This window comes from Sitodiplosis mosellana, unplaced genomic scaffold (genome assembly GCF_009176505.1).
Source record: "Sitodiplosis mosellana isolate CC-2019 unplaced genomic scaffold, AAFC_SMos_1.0 Smas_scaffold_3, whole genome shotgun sequence".
Lineage (NCBI taxonomy): Eukaryota > Metazoa > Arthropoda > Insecta > Diptera > Cecidomyiidae > Sitodiplosis > Sitodiplosis mosellana.
In genome coordinates this window covers 5,557,593-5,569,208 of record NW_022595246.1, presented here as the reverse complement: position 1 = coordinate 5,569,208, position 11,616 = coordinate 5,557,593, and the positions used below count along the sequence as shown (strand labels likewise).

The window sequence follows — 11,616 nt, the reverse complement described above, 5'->3', positions numbered from 1 at the left end:
TTGCCTATTTTTTTCGATGAATGAATTGTTTCGTTTCAAAACTATTTTTCTCACAGATTTTCCTTTTTCTAATTTTTTTTTATTATTTGAATATATATATATCTTCTTGATCGAAGGAAAGGGATACAATGTGTTTGTTTTTCTTTAATAAAAAAAGAAAATGAACTTATTTCAATTGAAGGGTTATTGGTGATTTTTTTCTTTATCAAAGTGAACTTTACACAAAACAGATATTTAAGGTTATTTCACTTTAACGTACAAAAAATACTATACTTTATTTTTATGACAAAATAGAAAGTGTGTGTTTTGCATTAACATCTAATTCTTTTTTTTTCTTCATCATCATCATCTCCATTAGTTTTTGTTGTTGTTTCCATTTGAATTATTCATTATGCGCCAAGATGAAATGTTGCGCTTGCGAATTTCAATTCAATTCTTATCATTTCATCATTGTTTACGCGTGTCTCTTTAGCTCGTAACAAAATGATTTCAATTTACACAAAAAAAAAAAAAATGATTTCAAAAAAACTAAATGCATTTACAGAAATGAAACTAAGTCGTACGAGAACATATATTCTAAATTCTTAATAATTAGTAGAAAATTTAATTATTTTGCGAATAATTCTTCTTCTTTTTTTTCTTTTGTAAGGAAATGAAAATTGAAAAAAAAATAAAATCAATTATGAAAAAAAATTGCAAACTAAACCTAAATCATAGGAAAAAAAATATTTGAATTTGAACTGTATTTCATATTGTGGTTCGTGTGGGGTGTTATAGAATGAAATCATAAAAACACATGATTTTTACAGAATTTCACCGAAAAGAACGGTCTCGCCGCAGTCGCATCGAATTCTTCATGTGTCGATATGGCTGGCGCTGCGAGACCAAAATCACAACAAATCTTAAATTAAGTAGAATCAAATTAATTAGTTTTTTGTTTGTTTTTGTGTGTGTGTTTTTTACAAATGCGTTTCAATGCAGTATTTTTCCACTGAGATGCTCAAAAAAAAAATTTACGCAGTTCGGTTGACCAACATGACTTTTCGTCGATTCTGCTGTTGTTGCAATAGTTGATGTTGCACATGGCCAGCAAACGATGTCTTCTGAATGATTTGGGCAGTGCCATTATTTGAAATGCTGAATGTTCGTGCTGGTGCAATGGAACAGTTGATGTCCAGACGAGCCCGTTTTGCGGCTGGCTGCACTTCGCTTTCGAAGAATTCAGTTTGACCATTCTCGGTATTCAATGCAAATTGAATCGATTTCGAGTCTTCAATGTCAACCTCATCAAACATATCGGAGACCTAATCGCAAATGGGAACAAGAAAAAAACCAAAAACAGGTTATTAATTTGAATGAAACCGACAGAAAACAACAATGGTTGTTCATGGTGAGAATCAGATAAAAATTTCAAAAGGAGAATTTGGTTACTTACATCAAGATCGTATTCGTTTTCGATTTGACTGTTTTCTTCGTCGCATGAGTCGACGTCAGGTACAATGCCGTTAACAATGGAGTCTTCCAATTCATTTTCTGGTTCTGAATCTTCAGTATCATCTGGTTCGACGTCACTATCGTTCAAGCTGCCGTGCTTCATTTCACCACGTTCCAATGCTGGCAAATTTTCGGGAATAACCATAGCTTTGCGAATGGCCATCGGGTCTTTGCGCGACCATTTCTGAACTTCTTCGTCCATTTTTGCGATTTTCGATGGATTCATTGCCCACAAGCAACCTTTACGTTGTCCACCATTGGTGGCTGGTTTTTCAATCTTTTCAAAGCATTTGTTCAGCGATAAATTGTGTCGAACGCTGTTTTTCCAGCCGTTTGGTGCCGTTTTAAAGTATGGGAAATGCTCGCACATAAAACTATAGATCTCCGACACAGGCAATGAGCCAGCCCGTGAATTTTTCAATGCCATGGCAATCAAACAGGAGTACGAGTAAGCTGGTTTTGGGAATTCAGGTCCAGCAATTTTCAATTTAAGTGGCTGTGGCTTAAGTGCCGTTCCATTTGCAATGGCATGCTGTTGCATCGATGACAATGTGGTCGTATTGACCGATGATGTAAGCCCATTGGATGTTGTGGCTATCAGTGTGCCTTTGCCATTTTGCACAACAAATTTAAATCCTTCGGATGTGACCTTCGGCGAATCATCGATGATTTTCCGGTGGAAATGATTACTGTCATTGTTATTGTTGTTAATGATCGTAATGTTGTTGTTGATATTTTGCGACGGACTAGACGATCGAATGTGCTGGTTTTTGAGCTGTTGAGCAGTTGTAATCACATTGCCATTGCTGGTGACAATTTTCGTATTGCTGTTATTTTTCAGCTTGGCAAATGCAAGGCTATTGGCAAATGTCAAACCACCGATGCCCGGTGCCAATTTAATAGTATTGGTCGGTGTTGATGACGGGGTCATCGATGTAATTGTCGGTTTGAATTGCGTAAAAATTTTCTCATCCTTCATGATTTCACTGCTGAGATCCTTTTTAATAGCCTCGACATTGGTGCGTTGAGCCTGACACAATAGCGATTGCTTCTTCGATTCCTGCACCACCGGCACTTTAATGATGTTCGGCGAGAATGTCAAATGGCTCTTTTTCTCCTTCGGACTAGGCAGTGGAGAGCTGCTTGGCTTGAACGTGTTCGTATTGAGATCCAATTGTGATTTCGGTGAATTAAGCACATCCGATGTCAGTGTTCGTGATGTTAAACCAGCATTTATGTTATTTATGGCGGGCATCACGGAATTTGGATTTACACAGGCGCCAACATCAGCATACATATCATGTGACGATGATGTCGATGACCATTTTGGTCCGCCCAACCATGGCGTTTCACCATCATTTGATGTTTCAAAATCGAGCGTCGGCAATTCGCTCATCAACGACGAAAATTCACTGGCACCACCAACCACTGTTGCTACTTCCGTACGAATATCAATGTCGAGCATATCCTGCATCGAATCCGATATGTAAAGATCCAAAATGGGACATGATGCGTCCTGTATAGAGAAAAAAGAGAGAAAAAATAAAGAATTTTCATTAAAATTCCATGGAAAAAATATTTGTTCTTCAGTCATTTTATTTATCATAATAATTCTACAAATAGCCATAAAATACTTTGTATAGCGCAACATATTTGTGGGCTAATTTAGGTTCATGCCCGAAGGGTTCAAAGCAGCAAAAAAGAGGTTTTTTAGTTAATAAAAAATGTAACATGTGCGTATCATTTATTCATTTATTTGTTTCCTTTCCGTTTTTTTTTGTGTGTGTATGTTCCTGTTCACCGCATTAATTTCCCATTGAAAGTGGGACCACAAAATATTGCACATGTTCGAGTTATATTTGCGAGTTTAAAACAATGGCAATCAATGGCAATGCCAAAATCAATAAAAACGAAAATCAGACGAGGGATAGCCAGACGAAATCGATAACAGTCAAAAATTAACATTCGAAACCGACGTGTTTACCATGCAGTTCACGTATGTTCAATTCAAACATGATTTCCCCTTTCACACACCAAAAAATTATCGCCAATAGACAATAAACATGTATTTACCGGGCCAAACCCTCTTGTTGTTCAAATCAATTTCCATCGGAACAAAAATGTATATTACGTCGACATTGAACATATTATTTCTAGGAATGCCAAAGTTAAAAGTTATTACAACGGAATAAAATAACAACGACCTGAAATTACTTTTAAAATACTCGTTAAAACAGCAACAATCAGTCTGGACATAATATAACAGACAGAATCCTTAGAAATTGCACAAAAAAGAGTGTTCAAAACATATTATTAGCATGTGATTTGCAACGCCATAACGAACCATAACTGTTAAGGCACATGTAGTGCGAACATATTCAGAGTTTTTTTTAAAGCACATTGCTATAAGAATGAGTACTTTATCGAATGGTTTTTTAATCCCGCCAAAAAAGGCTCTTTGTTTTATTCGTTCGTTCGGTCTTGCTCTTCTTTTACTCTCTCTCTCTCTCTCTCTCTCTTTCTGTGTGTGTATATGTGTATTCATAAATGAAATGTGAGACTGCACATGGTCCGTCCGATTGCATGTCTATCCGTTCCAGTTAAGATGATAAGCACATTTCATGCTGGTAGTAAAATGTTTCCTTCGTACGTTTTTTTTTTCTTATTTCGTTTCATTTCATTTCTCTTTTCTTCTTTCTTCGCCAACGAAAATAAAAAGTGAACCCGGCAATGTTCGCTCGTTTTTCGGTTCGTGGATGAGTTATGAGCATTCATTTCGAGCGAAAAGTTAAAAGAAGAAAAAAATTCGGTACGAAAGAGAAAACGATGATGACGATGTGAAGAAGGAGTGCATGAGTTGGATACATTTTTCGTGAAGAGTCTCAAAATGGGGAAAAAAATGTGCAAGAGAGAGAGAGTAAGGATCTGAGCCATTTCAAAAATAAATTGTTCCTTTGTCACACACGCATACACACACTTACTCTCTCTTTCTCTATTAGCTCTTAGCATTCATCCAAACCCCATGTATACAGATGGCTGCGAGAGAACCGTAGTTGAGAGAATCCGAATACCCGGTGTTTTTATTACTTATATACATTGTTTTATGTACGTGTGTATGTATAACACACGGAGAGACGGCAATGTACATATTCATTTCTCTAACCAGTCACACGGACGAACGACAGGCCGACCGTTCACTCCGAGTGTGTGCTTATGTACGTATGTGTGTGAGTGTGAGAGAATCGAAATATCCAAAATGAGGTACAGTCGCGCCAAAATCCACTAAAATACGGTGTGTACAAATAGCGCACTCTTTCGTCAATCGGTCGTAGCACGTAGTTTTTCGTATATTTGGCAGCCGCCTGATGTATGAGCGACTGACATATGACTTGCTGTTGAATTCGATGGTTTAAATTAATGAAATGAATTGTTTGAGTGGACGGCTCTTAAAAAATGAACAAACAGAAGAACGAAAAAAATCATCCGAAGGATGTGGTTCGTTCTGTATGTGCCGTTGTTGATTATTATTGAAATTATGTACATTTCGGTGTGGAAAGTTTTCGTTTCCCTTCTTCGTCAGCGTTCGAAATGAGTATAATTTGGCTCATTTCCCGTAACGACACATCCATCCAAAAACACAGAAAAAAACCGTGTTCTTCTGGTGGAATGAGTTGTGCGACCACGAAGATTGATTTTGGCCGATGCATTCATTAACACCGCCGTCGTTTCAAACAAAGCAGAACGAGAGAAAAAAGAACAACACCGAGAAGTGAGTGAGAGAGAGAGAGAGAGAGAGAGAGGGAAATAAGAAGAAGAGAAGAAAATCAAATCTCATTCGATGGTCATTTCTTTTGTTTGGCCTTCTTATTTGTCTGAACACATCAACAGTGCATCGTCGGTATAATATAACATTACGTGATTGGTATTTAGGTATTTTATTTTGATTACATCACATATAAGAATAACAGACAAAACAGCAGCAATTTCAAATACGAAATCAGAATTATTTTTCGTTGCTTTTTTTTCTCTTTATTTTCGTTGATGTTTTTATGATGGCAAACGGGCCGTGCACGCGCTTGATTCAACAATAAGAATTCTTCGGCTCGTTGCCACAAAGTGGAGACTGGTCGGTTATTTGCAGTTGATTGAGCACGTTGTTTTGAACTGCCTTTTTTTACGTACATCGCTCCTTGCTTCTTTTATTATTTATATATATTTTTTCATCATCCACCGAAAAAAATAAAAACTTGCAACTCTTTTGTTGCCGCACTGATACTTTCCCGCTTGGAAATTTAATACATGTGTGGCGGTGCATTTAAGGAGTAACAATTTAAAGGTACACACACAGTTTCTTTTGCCGCAATGATGCTATGCGATGTGATGGCTTCTCTAACTCTCTCTCTCTCTCTCTCTCTCTCTCTCTCTCTCCCTCTCTTTCTTTTTCATTATCGTTAGCCAAAAATAATCGCGTGGCACTTTGTTGCAAAAGGTGTTTTACGCCAATACGTTTTAGAAAACAGCATTTGCTGTTATTGTTGCGCCACAAAAATAAAATGAAGAAGGAAAAAAAAGGTAATGATAACGGTGAAAGCATGTGATAATGCACGTTTCAAGAAGGAAAACCAAAATAGCATTTTAATAGCCATTTCACAGAACATAAGAAGAAGACGGGGGGAAAAGAGACTAAACAGCCATTGATCGTACCAAAAGGTGTAGTACGATGGCGGTTGATGGGTATATTGTTTCATTGTTGCCATCGTTAATTTGGCTGAATGTCTTACGGCTGTTTCGAGTTCGGCTGTTTTTGGCTTGGAAATTGGATTTCATTGTTGAGAGAGTAGTTGCCGTTCAAAGAGGTAATTTATTTTAGCATCGAGCACACTATTCCACACAGAGATAATCACATAAGATTTTAGCAATTATCGTTTAGCGTTGGATTTGGATTGACAAAGGTGCACTTCAAAACAGTTCAGACTGTCCGAGCAAGCAGCACCACAGCGAGCGAACGAGCAACAGAGAGAACGAACGATACGTAATTTGCGTCTTTCGTCGACAATTTTAATGCTTGAGCACCTTCGCAACACACCGTACAGACGTGCTATCATTCGACAAGAACAATACAAGTCAAAAATTGAAATAGGAGAAACATGTAAATACAATTAAATTAGACAATCAGGATTTTTGACAGTTAGAATCGGTGTATGTGATTGAATTTGAGCTTTCAACAACAGTGAACATTTTCAGTTTTTGCACGTAATTCTCAATTGTCACTTTCAAAGGCAAGAAAAAACCCACGAAAGGCAAGAAAAACAAACTCAGAAGAAAAAATTCGTCTCTTTGGCGGCATTTCATTTCAGGACTCTGAGTGTGTTCTTGCTACATGCTGAATTGTTGTTATGTGTTTCGTCAAACGTCGGAAGAGATGCACGTAGACTGCGCCACAGCTGAGATGGCAAAATAAATACGACAAAAACACAAGACAAATGGATACAGTCGTTCGCGCGCGGGAATGAACAATTTTCTTCTTTTTTTTTCACTTCGGTTCTGTACGTGAAATGAGAGTCTCTTTCTCCCGCTGTACATATTCGTCGGTGGTGTGAACGTTTGTTTAGTGATTCCAATCCAATTTTCTTATTCGATGTAACACACCAGACATTGGAATCGTATGGTCCCACATACTACCGTATGCATCGCATAGATTGTGAAGAAGCGTGTGGTTGTTTGTTTGCGATCCGAACAAGCGAACGAGCTCCTTTTTTCTATGGGAAATCTTCAATCAAAAACACGCAGACAGATTTTATGGGTTTTTCTCATTCTACCCATTCCAAGCAGAATAATGTCGCGCACGGACAAAAGCGCATTCATCATCATTTGTGAACCTTCGCCTTTTTGGCAGCGGCATCTCGCCAACAGAAACAACAAACAGTCGCAGCAGCAGCAGCAGCAGCATCGCAACTGTAAGCGTTTCTGATATCCTATCAATATTTTGTTGTGATGCATTCATTCGAATCGTTTCTTGTGTTGTTTCGATCCGTTGACTCGTTGACAGGACGAATTGGAAGCGATTCAAAACATGAAAATTAAAACAAAACAACAGCAGTGACATTAAATGGAATGAGCGAAAAACATTCGGAATTGAAAGAAGGCAAGAGCAAATAAATTGATTCGAGTCGTTAGATCAAGCATCAACCCCAGTCAGAAAATAATGCGATAAAAAACACATACATGCACAACATTGACACTCAAAATGTCTGTATGTCCTGATGTGTTTGCGTTTGTGTGTGTGCCTTTTGAATATTTTCCAATTCTCATTTCACTAATTTTCGACAGGCACTGTCGTCATCGTCGTCGGTCGCTGCATAGTCGCCGAAATAAAAGCGATACAAACCGCCAGTCGCTCATTCTCTCTTTCTCTCTCTCTGATAGAAAAGCGAATGGCATTTTATTGAATCGCTCGCTCGAAGCCGACTGAATGTTCATTGCGCATGCACGTCAACTTAGGGTGGATACCCTCATGTTTCTTTCGCGCCTCGACAAATGCAACGTCGTTCGTTGGTTTGTTGTTGCATTTTTGGCTCTACTCAACGCTACACGGAGACCGTTTTTGTTACCGTTCGAACTGCTCATCGTATAAAAAACCATTTAGATTGTTCGGGGTTTTTTCCATTCGTTTTTCGAATGCAAACCGTTCGATACCATGTTCATATCTTTCCGTTTACAGAAGCCCTCTATCCATCATGTACGTATGTGTGTGTTTGTGTACCATGGTATGTGTATGATATACACTGTATGTGTTTGCGTTTGCAGACCCGAAAATTCATGACTTTTTCGTCGACTGATGATCTCTCTCGCTGTCCCCGTGTGCGTGTGCGTGTGCGTGTGCGTGTGCATTTGTGTACGTGCCAACCGTACACTTTCATGGATAGAATCTCGTTTGGTTTTTCGTATTCGGTTGCCATTGACTGCAAGTCTGAAAATTCGCTGTACCGTAAATACACAGTGCGGCACCCCTTCGGTCTTGCTACTCTTCCGATAAGGAACAGGATGATGAAAAGGAAATTCAACTTGGAAACGACGGACCGAAATTCAAGTACGCGTTTCGTTTACTTTTGCAATGTGGATAACATGTCTCATGGGCACAGAACATTGGATCGCAATGTAACAGTATATATATACATAATTCAGGAGGACAACCGTTGGAAATGTGCTTATTCGAAAAGCGGAAAAGTTACATTTTTTGACACCGGCTGAGAATCGACAGAATGGAGAAGAGAAGAAAAAAATTGATGGGCCAGTGAGCAAATCTTATTGAGATGCTTCAAAGTTGATGTTACTTTATTTTTTGTTCGCCATTCCTCTGAAATTAAACATTCAACGATTCGGCTTGTAAATGGTATGAATTGTACAACACATTCGTCAAACGCTTGAATGCCTCAATTCTATTGATTTACGCGATCTTTGATAGCGCTCAATACTTAATGGCAACGAGTAGCATTGTACACAGTTTCTGATGCTTGCTCTTGCTCAATTCTATTTATATACTAAACTGATGGGGTTTTATGCGGATTCTTTCCAGTCGACTGGCAAAATTGTTATGCTGTCAAAAATATTAGTTGCAACGCGCCTTCTTGTGCTTTCCTTTGCTTTGGCTCCTTCTTCGTGACATTCTCCATTTCGGATGTGAACATGAGCGTGTCAATTCTAGACTGTCAAGTGGTTTTCTTGCACGTTTCGTTTCGAATCATTTTCTTCCATCACATTGACGTTCAAATCATTGTGTTGCTTTTGTTGTTGATAATATGAAAATTGGCCTTTGTTTTGCGCTCGCAACGTATCATGTTTCGAGTGGAACCGAAGCACATCAACGAAATCATATTCAATTTGCTTAAATTAATTGATCAGGGCATATTCGTGGAAGCGTCATTTCAAAGACAATAACATCCAATTTAAAGCAAAGAAAGAGAAAGATTTAGTATCCATTTCTTTCGTGATATTTCTATAAATCTTATGCACAGAAAGACAGAGTGAAAGAGAGAGGCAGTGAGAGAGAATAGAGAGGGCGAATATTTCATGTACAGGTGGCTCTCACAAAATTACCATCTAGAACATCGTATAATAAGCAGAGAAAGAATTATCGCGTCTGTTGTTGTGCAATTTTTGGATAAATAACCTATTTACGTAATAAATATGCGGCATAAACACTTGATATACTCATTTTTAAATCACAATGATCTCTTGAATAAGAATAAAACAAATAGGTAATTTCGTTTTCTTTCCCTCTCTTCGTCGAGTCCTTCGAATTATTATTGTTGCATATATCGAATAGATAGCTTCCTTGGAAATCTTTTGAATGGCCATGATTTATGTATCAAGATGATTTCGATATATGTATACATGTGTGCCTGTGTGCCTGTGTGTGCCCCCATTCATCTATTACGGCTTTAACCATTTCTTACTTTGTGCGCTGCTACTGTGACAACCAGTTGGAAAACAAACAATGTTTATAGTTGAAAGGTAAACACTTCTGTGCATTTCGTTTGTCCATGGGGTGTGGATTTATTTGATTGTGATATGCGTACAATTTCGAACATTTTCCCCATTACCCAGCACGGCTATTTGTATCATTGGCTAAAGAATGTTCGATTTGAGACGAGAATCATATTTCTCATCGCCATTTATAGAGAAAAGAGATCGTGAATAAGTGATACCGTTTTAAGGGTAAATCGGAATTAGTATTACGATACAGACACATCGTTTTGTTGCGTAGCTTGTGCAAAGCTGAATTTCCATGCAGTTGTTCAATTTGATGTTTGTTTACTTGGACGAAAATATCCTCAAGAGGATGTGAGGCATTGAAAAAAACGAAGGGAGGCGATTTTACGATTAACATTGCACTTGAAGTAGCTGTAACAACGTAAAAAAATTTCCTAATTTTTATGCCGCTTTCCGTTTTTCAGTTGATTTAATTAAAAAGTGGTTTATTCCGACATAAAAAAAACTGTTATCACACAAAATGTCGGAGAGCCAACTTCTTAATATCGGAAGTTAATAAATTCGATATGCTTGTTTAATCGAGTTTCTCCCTGTCAACAACGACGTCCACTCAAATCTTGCTCAAGTTTCATCGAGCTCTTGTTTTTTTTTTTCATTGACCAAAAGCCACATGTTTCTCATATAATTCGGGTAATTTTTGTGGATATTGGCGACATATGTTTTCGATTTATGGTTTTCGAAAAGAAGAGAAAGAACGAAAAGAAAAAAACAACAACACACATTGTCGAATTTTCACACGATGAAGCACAAAAAGTTGACTAAATTTGGATTATGTGCTGAGAGAGTTTTGTTTTGTTTTTGCAAGCAAACCAGAGGAGAAGAAAAAGTGAATAAAACGAAAAACGTTCACAATTGGTGCGGTTACTGAAAGTGTGAGAATAGTGTTTTCACTTGAAATAGTCAAATCAAGATTTCCAGCCGAATGAGCACTCTCGACATTGCAGCGTTTAGGTTTTATGTTCATGATCTTGATCATCAAAAACAAAACTTTGCATTCAATTTTATCGCTGTTACAATCACGACTATAAAAAGAAACAACAACATCCAAATGCGTTTGCGGTGCTCTGTTGTCGTGAACACCGCGATAGCAGTGCAGCTCGTCGTTGGTTCATTTGTCCACTCGCTCACTCACTCGCTTGCTATCTTGCACGCCCGTAATGAAATGCACATTTTCTCTCTAAACAAAGCCATTCCGAGAAACATTGCGCAAAACAAGAAATTATACTCTTTGGAACGTTGAATAACAAAATGAAATGCGATTCGGATGTTTTTCAAGAGAAGCAAAAAGAAATACAAACATATCAACAGCGAGATGCATTGCCAGCCACACAGCACATACAATTTTCGATGCTTGAGCAACAACAATGGTCGTAAAACGAATGAAGATGGATTGGAACAAAATAACGAACCGAACGAATGAAAAATAACAAAAGAAAAGCAAAAAGAAAAAAAGAATCAACGATGAAACGAACGAATTTCGTTTCTGTTCGCAGCAGTAACAGCGGCTCAAAGGAGTGCTGCATGCACAGTTCAACATTACTTTGTGTTTTACCGAGAATAAACCATTAT

General features: G+C 37.9%; 1 protein-coding gene across 1 annotated transcript in view; it reads right to left on the bottom strand.

Annotated features, from left to right (window-relative positions):
- Positions 1-233: 233 nt before the first annotated feature.
- Positions 234-11,616, bottom strand: part of LOC129565625 (uncharacterized) — a 42,275-nt gene continuing 30,892 nt past the window's right edge. The window contains exons 2-3 of the mRNA XM_055440704.1: positions 1,436-3,010; positions 234-1,304 (exon numbers count right to left, since the gene is read on the bottom strand). Coding sequence (XP_055296679.1) covers positions 1,014-1,304; positions 1,436-3,010 — 1,866 coding nt within the window. The 3' untranslated portion in view covers positions 234-1,013. The remainder of the gene's footprint in view (positions 1,305-1,435; positions 3,011-11,616) is intronic.